This window comes from Mauremys mutica, chromosome 2 (genome assembly GCF_020497125.1).
Source record: "Mauremys mutica isolate MM-2020 ecotype Southern chromosome 2, ASM2049712v1, whole genome shotgun sequence".
Lineage (NCBI taxonomy): Eukaryota > Metazoa > Chordata > Testudines > Geoemydidae > Mauremys > Mauremys mutica.
Window position 1 is genome coordinate 156,847,744 of NC_059073.1, and position 19,839 is coordinate 156,867,582.

General features: G+C 40.4%; 1 protein-coding gene and 1 long non-coding RNA gene across 8 annotated transcripts in view; one reads left to right on the forward strand and one right to left on the reverse strand.

Moving 5' to 3' along the window:
* Positions 1–19,550, forward strand: part of MYO10 (myosin X) — a 246,042-nt gene extending 226,492 nt beyond the window's left edge. For all 3 annotated transcript variants that reach the window (XM_045006733.1, XM_045006736.1, XM_045006735.1), the window contains 10 exons: positions 540–734; positions 2,279–2,436; positions 3,911–4,034; positions 6,704–7,001; positions 11,252–11,459; positions 12,144–12,280; positions 13,483–13,603; positions 16,677–17,129; positions 17,544–17,735; positions 18,107–19,550. In XM_045006733.1, coding sequence (XP_044862668.1) covers positions 540–734; positions 2,279–2,436; positions 3,911–4,034; positions 6,704–7,001; positions 11,252–11,459; positions 12,144–12,280; positions 13,483–13,603; positions 16,677–17,129; positions 17,544–17,735; positions 18,107–18,217 — 1,997 coding nt within the window. In that variant the 3' untranslated portion in view covers positions 18,218–19,550. The remainder of the gene's footprint in view (positions 1–539; positions 735–2,278; positions 2,437–3,910; positions 4,035–6,703; positions 7,002–11,251; positions 11,460–12,143; positions 12,281–13,482; positions 13,604–16,676; positions 17,130–17,543; positions 17,736–18,106) is intronic.
* Positions 656–11,362, reverse strand: LOC123364528. 5 transcript variants are annotated; one of them, XR_006577153.1, is made up of 5 exons: positions 11,136–11,362; positions 7,639–7,719; positions 5,398–5,446; positions 3,025–4,539; positions 656–790 (listed from the first exon to the last, which is right to left on the reverse strand). It is a non-coding gene; the product is annotated as an uncharacterized LOC123364528 (long non-coding RNA). The 5 variants fall into 5 exon arrangements; XR_006577152.1 differs by having other exon boundaries at positions 3,025–5,446; XR_006577151.1 differs by having other exon boundaries at positions 3,025–5,446; positions 7,635–7,719.
* Positions 19,551–19,839: the final 289 nt, after the last annotated feature.

Below are 19,839 nucleotides of genomic sequence, written 5' to 3' on the forward strand. Positions count from 1 at the left end.
TAAGAATTAATGGGAAAGCAAATCAGAGGAGTTGAATTGTATAGATAAGTGGTTCCCAAACAGTGGTCTGTGGAGCACTTGCTGGTGGTCTGCAGAGATCTCGCTGGTCACATGCTGCTGGCTTTGTTTCCTGCTGCTAACTCAAGAGATACTACTAAAAACACATTCAGACTTTCTTAATATCACTCTTCCAGGTAAACAGTTGCTGTAGCTTCCACAAGGATGTTTTGTGATTTGTGAATGGATGGGGAAGGGTGTCTATGCGTCAGTTTTTTTAGTAAAATGTGGTTCATGCCATTAAAGTTTGAGAAGCCCCAGTACAGATAATATGTAGTATTTCAACCTCACCTTTTCTTGGGAGTTAATTTGACACTGTTAACTTAAACAAAAGTTATTTAAAAAGAGGACTAGGCAATACTTAGTGATACTTTTATAAATTGTATTAATCATTTTTTAAAAGACTCTAAGCTGCCAAAAGTTAACCACAGCTTTGCCTAATTCCATGAAAAGCTTTAATTCATTGGGTGTCTATTTAACAGGATGGTTACACAAAGAAGTGAAAAACAGCCCGAAGATGTCTTCACTAAAGCTGAAGAAGCGCTGGTTTGTCTTAACACACAATTCTTTGGACTACTACAAGAGCTCAGAGAAGAATGCCCTGAAATTGGGTACCCTAGTCCTGAATAGCCTCTGCTCGGTGGTACCGCCTGATGAGAAAATCTTCAAAGAGACAGGTAATTTGTTCATGAGCATTAGGTTTTTGTGTGCACTGAGCTGCGCTCCAGCCTACCTGGAAATGCAACAAGCACAGTAGGAAAATATTTTACATCCACTATTTGGATTTCATGAATACATATGGGTAAAGAGGTCAGTGGAACTTAGGCTTCTAAATCACTGAGGTACTTCACAAAATATTTTGCCAGTAGAGACATCTGAACTCTTTGGGACAAACTGCAGAGGTGATGTGTAAGGTGGTATAATTCATTCTTCCTAACACTCCTAATACTGCTAAATTAGTGTACGGTAGATTACACATCAAGGATTTGGAACAAGGAATAAATTAAGGCAGCCTTTGCCCTACTTTCTAGCCTCTTTCTAGCTTCTCAGCATGTAACTTGGAGCAACTGAGACCCTACTTAGTGTCTAAGTAGATCTACAGTAACAGAGTCAAATTTACATCACTTTCCATGTCACCTCTGAATTTGTCCAAGAACATTTTCTAAACTGGTTTTCAATTCTGATTCAGTCGTTTTCAAATAAGAGGCTCCTTTTTTTATATTTGAACTGTCCAGTGCAATCTTCACTGTGTACCCTTGACCCTACAAAATGATTTTTGCCACCCAAAGAGTAAATAAGCTTTCTTTAGACTCTCGTCTCATGAAAATCCCATTTTGGGATGTAAGGAAAATAAAGTTTGAATATATGCTGCTTCTCATTGGGACTGAATCAGCTGTGTATTTTTAAGGTGCAAGAAAGCTACACAGATGAGAACACGTATTGGTTTTACAGACTGAGCAGCCTATGTGTTAACGATCCATGTTTACATAAATAATGCAGGTTATTAAAGGATTTGTTCTGTAAGACAATGTTGTCCCAGTATCCTCTTGTACAGCTAGGATGAGACAAGTCTGTCTTTACAATGTGGCCTATGGTCACCTTCAGCCTTACCAAGATGATGAGGCCTGTGGAGATTGCACATGTATGGATCAGGATGGAGTGATCCATGCTGGCACTTGTTGTCTCGGAGGCTGTACCTCCCTAACAGAAACATGGGTGACTGCCGCTTGCTTTATTTTAGGCTACTTAGGTCTGGTCTACACTAAGGGGGGGGGGGTCGAACTAGGGTACACAAAAGTTCAGCTATGTGAATAGCGTAGCTGAACTCGAAGTACCCTAGTTCGACTGACTTACCCGTCCAGATGCGGCGGGGTCGAACTCCGCGGCTCCAAGGTCGACTCCGCCACTGCCATTCGTGGTGGTGGAGTTCCGGAGTCGACCGGAGCGTGCGGGGAGTTCGAACTATCGCGTCTTGATTAGACGCGATAGTTTGAACTCCGAGAAGTCGAACTCACCGCGTCGACCCGGCAGGTAAGTGTAGACTAGCCCTTAGTTGCAGACTTTGGGTTCAAGAGAAGTTGCCAGTGAGACTCCAGTGGAGCAGTTTAGCTGTGCCTGACATGCAGTTTGTGTCTTAGTAAAACACTTACATCTCTGCTTACATCAGAATAAGCAAAGTCACAAAATGTTTTGTAATAACTAATTTTTACTGTTGTCATAGGCTACTGGAATGTAACTGTGTATGGACGCAAGCACTGCTACCGTCTCTATACAAAATTGCTCAATGAGGCCACCCGCTGGTCAAGTGCCATCCAGAATGTGACTGACACAAAAGCACCGATTGATACACCAACCCAGCAGCTTATTCAAGATATTAAGGTAAAAATAAGCCTCTGAAGGGGGAGACAGTATATACATTTGGAACCTGAGCCCTTTATGCTCCCTCTGTCATGTGATGTGAAAGGAAATAGAAGCCCAATGACCCAATTTATAATATAATAATTATTGGAGATATACCAATCTCCTAGAACTGGTAGGGACTTTGAAAGGTCATTGAGTCCAGCCCCCTGCCTTCACTAGCAGGACCAAGTACTGATTTTGCCCCAGATCCCTAAGTGGCCCCCTCAGGGATTGAACTCACAACCCTGGGTTTAGCAGGCCAATTCGCAAACCACTGAGCTATCCCTCCCCGTTATTAGATGCCTGATACAAACAATCTCAGACACACATACACCATCCAGAAGCCCAAGGAACCTCTCCTTTAACTGTTACAAGAGCAAAAGAACATGGGGTATATAGCCTGTGGAGGGGAAAGAGTCAGGGAAAAAGCTACTCTGTATGTATGTTTCCCTTGGAAACCGGTGTAACTTTTGCCCTGATAATTTGTGTAACTTAATGCTGCTTAAAGCAGCATTAACTAATGCACTTTGTGATCCCATTGGAGGGGTTACATGCATAGGCTCTTACCATCTCTCCCAGTGGATCTCTGTTGGTCTCACTTCAGCAGATAATGTGGTGGATCTTCAGTAAAGATAAAAACTGCAGGTGTCTTCAGAAGGTTTCTAAGGTCCAGGGCTGTGTGGCTACTTTTCACCAGAGAGAGATTAATTGAAAACCTGATCTTTTTGATTGGAAAACATGTTTTGACACAATTCCATTTTGCAAAAATTTTAGAAAGGTTTTGTTTTCATACCAATGTGAAATGAAAATAAATTTTGAAACCTCAAAATTCTTCCAAAAATGGATTTTCCATCCTCTGCACAGCTCTTTTGATTAGTCTGTGCAATAAAAGCATTAAAGCGTGGCTCATTCTGGGCCTCATCTTGGAAGCTGCTGAGCACCCATTACTCCCTTTGATGCCAGTGGGAATTGGAAATACCAAGCACCTCTCATGATCATTACTTATAGTAGTGTGTTTTAGAGAATAGCTGCTTGATCTTGTCTGTCAAACTCTGAAAACATCTGGCCAGACATTCTTTAAGTAGGGAAACTGGCAGGACTATGAAGTGTACTGGATTTAGGAGAGTCGCGTATAGCATATTCTGTTCTGGGCATAAAAACAAGATGAGAATGCCACTTGGCCATGATACAAGTTTCTACATCTTCAATGTGTAGAAGAATGGCTGGCACTTCTCATACCCTTCTGAAATGATGCCTGACCCCCTGAAGAAAATTCTGCAGGTCAGTTTTTATTGCTGTATCTTTTAGCAACAAGTAATTTTACTAACAGACTTTTTCACATGGTACTGCAGTTGAATAATTTTTTGGACCAATCTGTTCACATGCATCCATCACTGGATTATCATTCACACTGAACCAGGAATTATGCCTTTTCTTTTTTTAAACCCACCAGGAGAACTGCCTGAACTCTGAGGTTGTTGAACAGATTTATAAGAGAAACCCTATTCTCCGTTACACGCATCATCCACTGCACTCCCCATTACTGCCGTTGCCATATGGGGACATCAATCTAAACCGTAAGTTTTTCAGACATGTAAACTTGCTCTCTCTTTCCCCCAGGTTACCTACTATACCCTAGGGAGCACAACTTTAGTTTCCCATCAGCGGCTCCATAGAAGCCCTGCCTTGTAAAGGCTGCAACAGAGATTAGTTAAATAATTTAATCCCATCAACCACCCTGGACACATCTCCTTCTCTGATTATCACTACGCACTTCGGGGCCCCCTCTTCCTGACTGGAGGGGAGACTGCAGCTGCCTTAAGACACTGCAATCTCCAGTTTAAAACTGTTACATATTTCATCATTTGTGTGGGGAAAACATGGAACCCAATATACATGTATTATTTTTGAGGCTATTTAATTTGAAAAGTCATTGATTTAGATAGATATTGTGAACTTTGATTTCCAAAAAACAGGTGTAATAACCACGCCAGCCAAGTCATGTTTTACCTCCAGGTTAGCACCTCATAGACTTTGAACACTGGGACAGAGTCGTTGCACGATGGTTATGAATTTGATTTCCTTAAAAAGATAAACTTAAGTTATTTTAAAACTCATATTGCCTGTCAAAGAGAGAAGCCCATCCAAATCAGGACTGTTCTGTGAAGATAAGGTGGCAATCATGGGGCTAAACATCAGGATATCAAGTGGCATGTGTGTCAGATTTTCTTCTCATCTTCTCTCAGACCCAAGTTATACCCTGCTGCCCCATGGATTTCCTGGGACGGGGAAGGGGACCTGCAAGGGGCCCCCGCTGAGTCTTGTGCAGTGGTAGAACACAGGAGCGGCAGCTCTTCACTCTTTTAAGCTGGCTGTGCATGCAGGAAGAGTAAGCTACACCCCTTGATGGGTATAGCAGTGGGCATGCTCTAAGAAGAACTCTGGCTACTGAGCAGTGGCGCTGGAACACTTTTAATAGTGGGGGTGCTGAAAGCAGTTTTTACTTCTTACCTCATCCCTCCCCATCCATGCCCCCAATCCCCCAGATCTGGGGCCGGAAGCAGGGCTGTGTCTCTGGGAGGGGGGACCTAGACAGGGGTGAGGGGGCAAAGGCTGGGGCTGGGAGCAGGGTGCCAGGAATGGGGCTGGGAGCAGGTCCCTGCGCACAGAGCTCCAGGCATGAGGCCAGTGGCCAGGGAGTGGGGCCAGCTGCTGAGACCTGCGCCCCAGGCTGGGAAGTGGAGTCCTGGGTGCAGGGCCAGTGGCCAAGGCCCCGCATAAAACCTGGGGGTGCTGCTCCTCAGGTAAGATTCCTGTCAGAGTTGTCCCTAAAAATGATGCAGCTTCACATAGCTCCTAATCTGAGCTATTTTAAATTTCATTTGAGCCCCAAGTTATTTTCTATAATGATAACACGGTAAAGAAAAGTCAGTCACTCACCACTCATAAAATAGACTGCTACCTATCTTGCCAGAGCGATTAAACCTAACTGTGAATCAAACATAAGGATTACTCATCCATGCAGTGTAGTCCCTCCCATTCCTCAAACCCAAATTGTATACAGTGCTTTTAGCTGTACTGACTAAGCCCCTAGTCAACATTAGGTAATACAAAGAGTGATTAATTCATTTTCTTGCATTAAAAAGCAATAAAGCAATTAGCTAGTTTGGCTATTCGAATTTAAGCAATATGCTAATATTATAGAAAAAACAATTCCATGTATATTGAAAATGAGTAAATGCAAGAATTCATTAATTAACTTGTGATCTCCACTTAATTTTCCTTATGTTGTTGAAAGAGCAATAGACATTTCAGCAGTACAGATTCTAAGCTGGTCAAAAATGTTCTGACAATGTTTTTATGTTGGAAAATGATGATTCATTTGGGGAAGGGGAACAATTTTGATAAGGGGACTTCATTATTTTTTATTTCAAAATTTTATATTATACATTATAATATAAAATGTTAAAAAGTCAAAATCAAAATAAAATGCTTCAATTGACCTGAAATCTTTTTTTTTTTTTTAATTTCCTTTCATTGGAATTCTGAAATTTTTGTTTTTGTTCAGGTTCAGAATAAAAACAAACTTTAACAATTTCTCATAAAATGAAAATTCCATGTTGGTTTCCACATATTCTAATGGATTCATAGACTTCAAAGTGAGACGGGACCACTATGATCATCTGAATAACACAGGCCATAGAGTTCCACCCAGTAATTCCAGCTTCAAGCCCATACTTTTTGGTTGAGCGAGAGCAGGGGTTCTCAACCTCTTTTTCTCTGAGCCCCCCCTTGACATGCTATAAAAACTCCAGGGCCCAGCCTGGGGGTAGAGGGGAGAGCGGCTCATGGCAGGGGCCTTGGGCATAGACATAGTTCGACTTCTATGGGGGGCGGGAGGGCAGTGGTCCAGGGAAGGAGTGCCACTTCCACCCACTGACTCACCTCAACAGGCCATCCACCTGTCTGGGCTGGGGGGAGAGCAACCAAAAATTATAACTCAAAGGTGAGGGGCTTAGCTCAGTAAGTTTGAAAACAGCTTAGGTGCAGGGACGGGGTAGTTAGGGACTGTGTGCAGGCAGGGGAGTAGCTAGGGCTGTGTGCACACATGGTGGCTGTGGGTGCAAGGAGGGGGGTGGCTAGGGGCTGGGGCTTAGAGTCTGGGTTTCAGCCATGGGACCCCACAGCCCCCTTGAAAGAGCATCTCTTTTATAAGACCTTCTTATGTCTTACTCTCTTTTTGTAGTGCTGAAAGATAAAGGCTACACAACTCTCCAAGATGAAGCCATCAAGATATTTAATTCTCTGCAGCAGCTAGAGTCTATGTCTGATCCCATACCTATAATCCAGGGTATCCTTCAGACAGGGCATGATTTACGACCCCTTCGAGATGAGCTCTACTGTCAGCTCATCAAACAGACTAACAAAGTACCTAACCCAGGGAGTGTGGGGAATCTGTATAGCTGGCAGATACTCACATGCATGAGTTGCACATTCCTGCCTAGCCGTGGTATCCTCAAGTATCTGAAGTTCCATCTCAAAAGGTAAGAGGCTACAAATACTTAGGATATAAAAATACTGTTTTCAGCTCTTTTTCTTCACTTTGTCTCCTCTCCTGGTAATTTTTCATAACAGTTTCAAATAAACAGGCATCTTGTGGGGAAAGGATTAGGAATCCCTTGAATATCAGAGGGGTAGCCGTGTTAGTCTGGTTCTGTAGAAGCAGCAAAGAATCCTGTGGCACCTTATAGACTAACAGACGTTTTGCAGCATGAGCTTTCGTGGGTGAATACCCACTTCTTCGGATGCACTTCTTCTTGCATCCGAAGAAGTGGGTATTCACCCACGAAAGCTCATGCTGCAGAATCCCTTGAAGTGTACCAAGTATTTCAACCACCGAGTCTAAAATTTAGAGGAAAAAAGTAATCAAATTCATTTAAAATGTACATGGAATAATTTTAATAGACTTCAATGTTATCTTTTGAAGAATCGGTTAGGACCTCATTCCTGCAAAAACTTACTCATGCACTTAGCTTTATGCACAGTGCATAGTACTTTTTAAGTGAATGGCACTAATGACAGCATCTAAAGTAAAGCATATGCTCAAGCCTTTGCAGGATCAGGGTCTTCTTTTTGTAAACCTGCACAGATTTTGTATTTACTATAAAAACTCTTACCTACAGAAGTAGTCTTAATGGTTTAGAGCCCGAACTCCTGGATCCTACTCCTGGCTCTCCCACCAACTTGCACATGTCACTTCACCTATTTATGCCAGTGTTTAGTGAGAGAAGATAACAAGAGTGTTATGATGCTTAAAGAGATATTATGTTAAAACAAATATTTTTAAAAACCTTTCATTTCTGCCATTTAAAGTGTTACTAGTTAACTTTACTATTTAAAAAGGAAACAGTTTTAAAAATTGATTCCCCTCCCCCCACAATTTTTGTTGTCTACTTTATTTAGACAATGAAATAGATTAGTCAATTTCACTCTGAATTATAGTATCATTAGGTTCACTTTTGGTTCTTATATAGTAGAAAGGTACAAAGTGTCTGGGTCACTGGGAAAGTTATTCCTTTAAAAATAAACAATTTCTGTTGGAATTTAAGTCATGTCAACATTTCTGTTCATGTTTGTATTGGTACAAATGCATTTTTTACAAAACCAAAGTTTTGCACCTGAATTATTTGTGTTGCTTTTAATTGTAAGTGTTCCTTTAGTGTTTGTGAAGCATTTTGAGATCACTGGCTGAAAAATATGAATGCAGATTTATTATTTAATTTTATTTAAAAACAGTAGTCATTGACTTTGAGTATATGTTGGCTTGGCAGAATTGGAATTTTGACAGATATGGATGGGGTTTTTGAAAACATTTTTCACAATATTTTAAATTTTCACAGTTGCGCAAAATTATGGGTTTGAAGTTTGTTGTGTTTTTGTCTGATTTGTATCATTTTAAATTTTCACAGTTGTCGGAAATTATGAGGGTGGGGGTCAGACAATTATTTAGGACTATAGGAAGGCTAGGACTATAACAGCGTTTAAAAGGGAACTGGATAAATTCATGGAGGTTAAGTCCATTAATGGCTATTAGCCAGGATGGGTAATGAATGGTGTCCCTGGCCTCTGTTTGTCAGAGGATGGAGATGGATGGCAGGAGAGAGATCACTAGATCATTACCTGTTAGGTTCATTCCCTCTGAGGCACCTGGCATTGGCCACTGTTAGTAGACAAGATACTGGGCTAGATGGACCTTTGGTCTGACCCGGTATTGTCGTTCTTATGACAGTAGGTGTTAAGATTAAAAAAGCTAAAGCTTTGTAACTTAACACAAAGCACCAACATAATATGTCAAAATATACAAAGTAAATAGAGTTAAATCAAACGCTAAGATGTTCTTAAGTAGCATTTTTCTTACTTTGCCTAGCTCTAAATTTCGATTATAGATGGAAATGGTCTTTGCCTGTGTGTGTGTGTGTGTGATGAAATTAGAGAGACAAGGTGGGTGAGGCAATATCTTTTAGTGGACCACCATCTGTTGGTGAAAGAGACAAATTTTTGAGCTTACACAGAGCCGTTCTTCAGGTCTGGGAAAGATACTCAGGCTTTGTCTACACTAGCACTTTTGTCGGCAAAACTTTTGTCACTCAGGGGTGTGGGAAAAAAAAACCACACACACCCCGACCAACATAAGTTTCACCGACAAAAGCACGGGTGTGCACAGCCCTATGTCGGCAGGAGACGCTCTCCCTCTGCCATAGGTACTGCCTTTCGTTGGGGTGGTTTAATTATTCCATCAGGAGAGCTCTCTCCCACCGGCATAGAGCAGTTACACAAGAGACCTTTGGTATAGATGTGCCACCGTAAGGTCTGTAGTGTAGACACAGCCTTAGAGTGTCACAGCTAAGTACAAGGTGGAACAGATCATTTAGCATAAGGAGTTAAAACACATTGTAGCACACCATTCAGGGTGAAGTAGTCAGTTAACACCTCTGCAGTGAGGAGGCAAAAATGGGCGGTTGGGAGGGGGGTTATTGGGTTATAGGTTGTTGTAATAAGCCATGAATCCAGTGTCTTTATTATGTCCATGATAAAGTCTAGCAAAGTTATGAATATAAGCTTCCTTTCTCAGACCTGAAGAAGAGCTGTGTGTAAGCTCAAAAGCTTGTCTTTCACCAAGAGAAGTTAGTTCATTAAAAGTTATTACCTCACCTCCTTGTCTCTCTAATATCCTAGGACCAACATGGCTACAACACTGCAAACTATGGTGAAACTGACGTTTACTGATAAAAATCTAATCTTTCTAAGCCTACGTATATGTTACAAAGAGTGAAGACTTATTTGTAAATCTAAAACAAATGCTTAAAACTTGTTTGATGTAGAATTGAGCAACCACAGGTATGGCCATGGTTCAGACTTTTGTGCTGTAGTGCTGCACGTTTAAAGGAAATCAGGTTACTTCCTGAATCCAAGCTATTTTATAACACAAGATAAATCCTCCAGTTTTCTTAAAACGAGAATCTGAATTTGTGTTTCATGTAATTGAGTTTTTCTTTTGTAGGCCAGTTGTAAAATATCGGTGCATAAGAATACCATAGTATAGTTGTAATGCTATAAACAGTACTTCCATATGCACATGGGTATGTCTACACTGCAGCTGGAGGAGTAACTTTCAGCTCAGGTAGATTTACACACATTAGCTTTGATTGAGCTAGCATGCTAAAAATACCAGGATAGTCCTGGGAGGTTAGGTACCTAGGGTCTCAGATGGGATTGTTGTACTCAGGCAGCTAGCCTCTCCCACCACCCTTGCAGGCGCTGCTTTTCTGCTATTTTTAGTACAGTAGCTCAATCAAATCTACCAAACGTACATCTGCCCAAGCTGGAAATTGCATCTCCAGTGTAGATTTGGGGATCTCGTAGCCCATTTCACACATCAATGAATTAAGCCTCACAATGCCCCTGTGAGGAAGGTGGTATTAGATCTGTTTTACAGATGGGCAGAGCATGGAGACTCTTCGTGCTTCAAGTTGTCTAAGATTATCAAGGCCCAGCGTCTGCGATGGTTACATTGTTGAGCACTCACCCAAATTGTCCCATTCAGGTCCATTGATTTACTTGTGTGAGTAGATACTCACCAACATCAGTAACTGTTATACAGTATAACCCAGCCGGGAGGAGACACCAGGAGTCCTGACCCCCCACTATTCTAGCTGGTAAACTACATTCCCTCACTACTGCCACTATGGCAACATTGAGTGGTCAGGACACATTTTGTTGGGCCTTTTTCTTGCTTTTGATTCTTTTTTGGGGGAAAAACATTCTGAGCAAAATAGAACATATTAAGGCTATGTCTTCACTGTCAAAAAGGTTTGCTTTTACAGTGAGATAACTAATGTGATAGTTATCTTGCTGTAAAGTCCTAGTGGAAACAAGGCACCTGTAGTTTTTATCATGAGGGAGCTGGGCAAGATCAACACTAATGCCCTCCCTTACCTTCCACTCTTGCAATGGTTGATCTCCCCTAACTTTCCTCGTGATGTAAACTATAGTGCTTGGTCTCCACTAGGCTTTTTACATTAGGATAGCTAACATGCATTAGTTGTCATGCAGGGCTTTTTTAGCAGTGAAGACAAGCTTCAGCATGTCAGTACACAACTGTGCAGACTTGTACTAACCACTGGAGCACTGTGTGTGCACCGCCTCCGTGTCATTTAGTCAAGGAGTCCCTGGTGCGCCCCACAGATCTTCCATTTTATCAGCAGGTGATTTAAGCTCAGTGTTTGTGTCACAGGGCCCGTGACCAGTTTCCAGGAACGGAAATGGAAAAGTATGCCCTCTTCACTTACGAATCTCTCAAAAAAACCAAATGCAGAGAATTTGTGCCGTCGCGGGATGAAATAGAAGCCCTGATCAGAAGACAAGAAATGACATCTACAGTTTATTGCCATGGTGGTGGCTCCTGTAAAATCACAATCAACTCCCATACCACAGCTGGAGAGGTGAGAAGAGGTAGTGACAGAGCAGGGCTTCATAGGGATAAGTGTTAAATGTTCTCGTGGACACTACAATTTTAGCCACTAATTCTCACTGAAACTCTGGAGGTGCTGAGGCATTTTGGGCTCCACATTGGGCCCAGCTGATGGAGATTATCAGCATCTTCATTCAGCGGAGGTGAAATTTCAAGGTTTGTTCAAGGAGGCACTGATGAGACCTCTGCTTAGGAATCTTTTCACTGGAGAGTCTTGGTGACCATTGATCTGCATCAAATCTGGTTTTGGGAAATATACCTAGCAAGAATGTGAAGAAGTAACCCTGGTACTATCCAGACTTCATAGGAATTATTCCACTATACCCAGGGGTAGATGAGAGCATATTTGTCCCCATGCCTGGAAAAATTCAGCCCAAATTTTGATACTTCAGAAATTTGAGTTTGGAAAATTAGGGAGTTAACTGTTGAATGCTGCCATGTACCTGCTACAATTCAATAATCTCTATAGCAAAAGGAGGAGCAGTTGAAAATAAAGTGTTTGGGGAAAACCATTGTTAAATCATTCTAGACAGTAGCTTGGCCACTTTTTTGCCCTAAAATGACTCCTACCTTATCTTAATTTTCCTTAGACTTAATTACCCACTAAGGTACTAACTTTTTTGTTATGGTTTTGTTGTTGTGCTTTTTTCATTAGGTTGTTGAAAAGTTAATTCGAGGCTTAGCCATGGAGGATAGCAGAAATATGTTTGCCTTGTTTGAATACAATGGAACTACTGATAAAGCAATTGAAAGCAGGACCATTGTGGCTGATATCTTGGCAAAGTTTGAAAAGTGAGTCTCTTTCTCTGTGCTAATAAGCAGCAATTAAAAAAGAAAACTTCCTAACATCAGCAATATGCTCAATTCTCCCTTTCTTTAGACTTGTTAGTGGTGAGGCAGCATATACAACTGCATTCCACATACTGCTATTTCTGAAACAATAGCATCTTTTTTAGAATGATTAATGAAGTGCTTGTAAACTTGATTTCCTCAGTCTCATGACAATGAAATACAAATTTTCCATCATGGTGGTTTTTGCATTCTGTTGTTTTTCTCTCTTTGTCTCCTCACCTCCCATTCTCCTCCCTCCTCCCACCCCAGTTATGTCTATGCTAGCCTTTTCTTCTCTAAAATTTCCCACCATTACCGTGGTGCAGCTCCATGGGTGAGAGCAGTGCCAGAAGCAACAATATCAACAGGATTCCAGGCAGTCACTGCTATTAGAGTATCAGAGGGGTAGCCGTGTTAGTCTGGTTCTGTAAAAGCAGAATCCTGTGGCACCTTATAGACTAACAGACGCAAAACGTCTGTTAGTCTATAAGGTGCCACAGGATTCTGCTTTTACTGCTATTAGAATCACTGTGTCATTTAACCTTGCTCAGAGCAGATGCTTAAGACACTAGTGTTCCCAAATTGCTACTGCCAATGATAGCAATGGTGGGAGATTTTAGGAAAAACTCCCTAGTGTAATTCAATGCTCAAATCCATATTTCTCTCCTTTTCTCTCATCTAAGGCTACTGTGCTCGGTATTCCACTACTACTAAATCCAGTTATAATAAAAATATTTGAAGCACCTTCTCTAGAGATTCCCTACCTTTTAGTTGTCAATAGCCAATCAGACTTTCTGATATCATTGGTGCTTTTCTCTCATTACACATCGTTCAAAAATTTGTTCATTAGATTATTGATGATTTGTTGCCTCAAATCAGAACCAACATTTGTAATACCGGAGTCTTTTTGTAGCCTAACAGATTTACAACCATGAGCAAAATCATCTTTTTAAAGCAAATTGAAAATACTGGGCCAAATTCTTGATCTGTTACTCTGGTGTAACTCTAAAATAATTCCACTGATGTCACCGAGTTACTCCAGATTTACACTGGGTATATGACAGAGCAGAATTTGATTGCTGTCTTGTTTGGAATTCTCAATATTTTGTTAATTTAGAAAACAGTTCTGGTCACTGATGTCTGCTCCAAACTTCTTTTTCTAGGCTTGCTGCCACTTCAGAAGCTGGGGATATGCCATGGAAGTTCTACTTCAAGCTTTACTGCTTCCTGGACACACAAAATGTGCCGAAAGACAGTGTGGAATTCGCATTTATGTTTGAGCAGGTAAAGAATGGGGGAAATTAGATTTATTTTCTTTTAGAGGGACAAGGAGGACAGGAGATCAAGGCAACAGAAACAAATGCTTAACATGCCAGATGGGAAAGGACTGTGCATTCCCAGAGAAGATTGCTCAGAACAGGAGGCTTCCCATATTAAGTTTTAGGGCTAAATTCAGAGATGAGTCTAAGATAGTGCAGTTTACACATTGTTTTCCCCCGCTTTGCTTTTACACTGCAGCAGCTTAGACTGCTTTGCCCATCCTAGTCTCTCACCAGTACCATTATGTTATCTACACCCTCCCTTACACATCCCATTTGAATTTGGCTCACTGCATCTAAGCTAGCATAATTTACACACCTAGAGGTCAGAAGAGAAGGATATAACATTAAAAGCAGTTGGCAGGAGCTATAAGCATACTGGTCAAAATAATCTCCTTGTCCTTGCTATAAATGTAAGTCTTCCAGCTTCTCAGTATGCAAGTCACGCTAGTTTAGACACCTTTGGATTTCCTTAGTCTACACTTATTTTATACATTTAATCTGAAGAACTAATAAATATTTGGAACCAAGTCCTCAGATGGTATAAATTGGCTAGCTCCATTTATTTCAATGGAGCTACACCAGTGTACACCAGCTGAGGACCACCTGGTCTTCATGATCAGTTACAACTGCTTACGCTTCACCTCTGAATTTGGCCTCTAGGTTTGTGACCTTTTTTCTTCCTAAACCCCTTCATTGTTAAGTCAAAATCATAACTCCATCCCCCAGGGATGGGAATCTGGATTTGCATCCATATACAGTATGCTCTTAAGTCAGCACAAGAAACATAAAAGGGAACAATGAGTTTCTACAGAAATACATAAGGGTTGGCTTTTTTTTTCTTTCCTTTTTTTTAAATTCCAAGACTTATACTGACAACTGCAGACAACTAATAGCTCTTGCATTTTTCAGCAGTAGATTAGAGCTTAATAAACTCTGTAATAAGCAATCAGTCTGGCTCCCCCTGTACCCATCACATCACTGTGCTAAGTAATGAATGTGCTCTGCTCACCCTAGAATGGGGTTTATTATTGCAAAAGGACAAAACTGGTAATAAACTAAATGGATTTGTGGGTGTAAATTAATCTTAAAATACATATTGACAGGAAACAGTTTACTGGCATAATAGAGGGCTTGTTATCAAGCAAAACAAAGATTCTCACTGTTGGGATTTATTATTGCAGAAGGTTTTAGCTGTTGTTTCATTTTGTGCCACACTGTGAAGGACTAAGGAAAACGCTTAAGTAGGCTGTCATCTTCTCTGTCTAGTGACCACTTTAAAATGTCCCCAAGGCTTCCTGAATAAGTATGTTTGACCTTTTGTTCCTTCTGTTGACCTAGCATGGTCTGCAGTAGCTAGGTCAACTTAACTTTTTAGTTAAGACCTGGCTTAAGTATCCACATTACAGACACAGTCCTTCTGGTCTACCTGGGCGCCACCCTTCAGAGCTGATCAACACACTCCTTCATTACTACTCCTTGTTTACTCCACTGTCTGCACAGATCTCAGAGGCTGAACAGGCTACCACTGCAGTACTCCAAGTCCCTGCCAATCTAGAGAGAGATTGTTAGGCATTGAACAGCCAAGCAGTTTTTTTATATGAAACTTGAACAGAATCATTAAGAAAATCTTTTACATAATATAACCTAGAAGAGCTGTGGAGCACTGAAGTGCTGTCTTCTGAAATATCACACTGTGGTATTGATCTGAACTGCAGACATGTGCTTGCAGAGTTTGCAATTCAAATGAGTGCAATTATATGAAGGCAATTTCCTCAGAGAATCTGCCTCCTCACTGTCTTATGGCAACTATTAGCACACCCTGGTCACTCAAGCACTCTGTGTATATTGATAGGAACAATAGTAATCCAGCTAGAAAGCATAGAGCATTCAATCACTAAAATGAATTTCATGGATATATCTTAAGGATGTGATTAATTGTGATGAGGTTTCAGCCATGCTGCTCCCTTTTTTATTCGCTGCATGGGTTTGCTGCCAAGTAATTGGTATTATTTTATCAGTTAAAAATCAGGGTCTCCAGTTTTGAATTTTAGTGTCTCTAAACCTCTGAACTGTTTTAACATCTAAAGTTAACCCTTTACAGTGAAGACACTTCTTTGACACTAAGGTGCTTCTTCACTACTTAACTCTGCTGCATACATGTGCACACACGCAGCCTCAATCCAACTATTCATCTCTTTCCCTCCCCTCTTTTCCCCCAGTACACCTGGTTAGACAATCGGGGTTTTTTTTTCCCTTCATGGAAAATTTTGACCAAAAAAGTATGTCATAACAAATTTTCCACAGAAAAAATTGACTTTTCAGGAAAAAAAATAATTGAAAACTTTTGGCTGAAAATTTCAATTCAGAAATATCACCACAGTGGCAATGAGTTGTAGTTTGGCTTCCTCTTGCCTTCATGCTCCTTTTATGGGCTAGACTACATCTCTCACAATGCACCATGATCTTTCTTTTTGATGAGCTAGTACAGTGCATCGCGGAAGATGGCAGCCCGACACATAGAGGAGAACCAGGATATGAGTCACCTGAACTATAACTCCCATAAGGCACCAGAGGAGCATTTCCAAATTGAAAGTTTCTGATATTTTGATGGTCAACATTTTCCACAAAAAGCAGACACTTTTCACAAATTTCATTTTGTCAAAAAAAGTTTTCTTATCAAACTGGTTGATGGAAATTTTTCAACCAGCCCTGTAACCCAGATTAATTTTTTCTCCCCCATTGCTGCCACCGCTACTGCTGCCTGGTTTCCTCTCTGACCCCACTATATTCCCCACTGATCTCTTGCTGTTCTTGGCTTGATAGTCCAATTAAGAAGGCACTTTGAGATACTTTCCATTCACGATTCCTGACCTACCCTCCCTCTCTAGTCTGCTAGAGACAGTCTCTCAAATCTCTATACTAGCTCTCTAAACCTGCTCCTAGGAAGAAGCCAGTTTGCAGGTATTATCTAGTTTCCAAAGAGTTGAGTCCTACTACCTGTGTGTAAAGCTAGCCCTCTTCTTACTTTCCATTAGGCTCATGAAGCAGTGATTAAAGGACACTACCCTGCTCCTGAAGAAACCCTCCAGGTCCTTGCTGCCTTGCGACTCCAATATCTACAAGGAGACTACAGTCTGCATACCACGATACCAGAAATAGAAGAAGTCTATCCCTTACAAAGGCTGAAGTCTCGTATTACACAGTCTACTAAAATGTTTACCCCCGCAGAGAGGATTGAGCGGAAGCGAGCCAGCTTTCTTGAAGGAACGCTGAGGAGGAGTTTCCGCAGTGGCTCTATCAGCAAACAGAAGATGGAGGAGGAGCAGATGCTGGATATGTGGATCAAAGAGGAAGTCTCAGCGGCAAGGACTAGTGTTGTCGACAAGTGGAAAAAACTGCAGGGAATGAACCAGGAACAAGCTATGGCCAAGTACATGTATTTGATTAAGGAGTGGCCTGGCTATGGGTCAGCACTCTTTGATGTGGAGGTGAGCAACACAATAAGCACTGGTGAGCTGCTACTATTCTGGGCAATGAGCTTGATGCCAAAGTGTCCCCACTGAATGTAACAGTATATTATTTAAATGAATATTACTATTTTTCTCTTGGAGGGAGAGAAGGCTGGCATAATATGGAGTATTTAGTTAAAAGGCACTCTAGTTATAATGCCCAATGTAGACATTTATATTTGTCTATTCATGAACCATAATATTTTTCTACAAGATCAAATAACTGTCTCCCATAAAAAAGTTGGCAGGATGGAGAATAGAAAATATTGTACAGAACATAATATTGTACTTGAACTGTGATTTAGGGTGCACAGAAGGCGACCTCAGTGCTAAGTGTTCCCCCCCACCAGCCAAGTTTTCCTGAATGTTCATTTATACTCTTTCCTTCACTAGTGTAAAGAAGGGGGCTTCCCACAAGAACTCTGGTTGGGAGTCAGTGCTGATGCAGTTTCTGTCTACAAGCGTGGGGAAGGCAGGCCTTTAGAAGTGTTCCAGTATGAACATATCTTGTCCTTTGGGGCACCACTTGCCAACACCTACAAGATTGTGGTGGATGAGAGAGAACTGCTTTTTGAGACCAGTAAGGTAAGTAAAGAGCAAGAGGAATTTTAATATGCTCTTCTTGTTAATTTCATCTTTTATTAACTAGCATTCTTTTTTCCAGGTAATACTTCTAGCTCAGTTTTTAAAGGTTTAAATACAACTTTGTAGCTCTTCATCTAAAACTGACAATTGTTGTTAAAATCAATATAAGTAATTGTTGTTCTGTAGCAGAGACAGAAAGAGGCAAAATAGGAATTGGGTAGAAGCTACTAAGTTTCTAAGTATTTGTGTTAACTAACAGTAAGGGTTTTTTGTAAGTGGTTAGATAATGAAAGTCAGACTGCTATTTTATGTGCCGAGATGCATTACTGTATCACATTAAAAGGTTTGGGTTATTTTTACTCTCTTGGCAGGTGGTTGACATCGCAAAACTGATGAAAGCTTATATCAGTATGATTGTGAAAAAACGTTACAGCACCTCTCGATCAGTGAGTAGCCATGGGAGTCAAAGCAGCTCCAGGTGAAAACAGAACCAGTCTCACTGTGCCATTACTATCAAAACATATCACTGCTGGCCTGGAAATACTGATCAAATTTGTCAACAAGCTACACAAGAAACAGAATTTGGGGGAAATCTTCAATCAAAGTTTTTTTTTTTTGAGGAGGCCTTTGTAAAATATCAACTTAAATAGTCATATACTAAAAACAGTTGGCTAACATTCTTCAAAATTTCCAAAGCTTTATTACCTTTAGTTGACATACTGTATGCCTTAATACACTGCCATCCAAGCAGTAAGAAGTGCCTTAAGACATTAAAACCAACTTGCATTTACATAAATCGTGGTGTTGAGCGGGATGTGCTTTTTCCCCCTCTTCAGAATACGAAGAAAAGATGGAAGAGGAATTAATTGATCCATAATGCACTAACCTATTGGCCTGATCCATGTGTGGGGGAGAAAGTATTTTTGTCGGAATGCTGCTGGCAGCCTTCCTTATGGACTTAGTTAACTGTGTGTTTTGTTTTCCCCTTGTTTTCATGGATGCATGCTTGTGTGTGCATGCATATGACCTGTGTAGACTCTAATTTTATTCCATATTTCACAAGCATTTAAAGCAAAGGGAATAATGATGTGCAATGGTGTAAACAGTCTTTCTGTACATTTTAATAGTCCAGAGAGTTATAGTTGTTTCAATTTTACAATTACTTTTATAAGCCAGTTTTATTAACAAATCAAAATCTGGGATTTTCATATCTTTTTGATTTACTATTACAAATGCATTTTACCACGTATGTAGCAAGTCTGCATTCTGTATGTGCTGTATTATAAATAGATATGTAGCTGAAAAACTATTTATAAACTGCTCTAATAAGGAAATGCAGTTATCCGTACAATATTCTTTTATTTGTTTCAATTAAAAATTTTAAATATTACACACACTTTTAAAGATGCTATTCTTATAAAACTCTGATTGGATGCTCCAAAATAAACCAATCAGAAAAAGTCAGAACCCTTCAAAGTAGAAATTAAACAGGAGAAAAATTATATATAGTTAAACTATTGTATTGTTATAAATGCCTCTCAATATTTTACCCTGCTGCCTAATGATGGTTCTTGACAAAACACCTGTAAATAAGTCAGTGCTATCAGCCAATAGTAAAGCTGATTTGGGACTTTTATTTTTATATGGAAAAGCTGTAATATAAGGTAAAACTTGAATTGATGTCTTTTGACCATAGCAATAAGCAAACATGTATTAGCCCTTATTGATGACCTCAGCCTTTAAGAAATATTGATTATTTGCTCAAAGAAAGTCCAGCAATAAAAGATCTTAGTTATCATGCTTGTTTCCCATTTATATTGAATGTGGTTTCTAGATAAACATTAGTTGTCTTCCAGCTTTTTGGGAGCAAGGCTATGAATACACTGCAAACTGGAGTTGCTTTTACATCTGTGATGGTATTTGTGTTTTACATCAAGTAGAGAACAGTACAGAAATATATAAACGCTTCTAATATATCCAGCTTCCAAAAGCCCAAGTGTAAGCCCAAATCACCTGCTTGGTAAGAAGCTTTATGAATTACAACAAAAATTGGTATTATACAAACAATCCACAAATAGCAAAAGATCTGAGTGCAGCCTGAGGA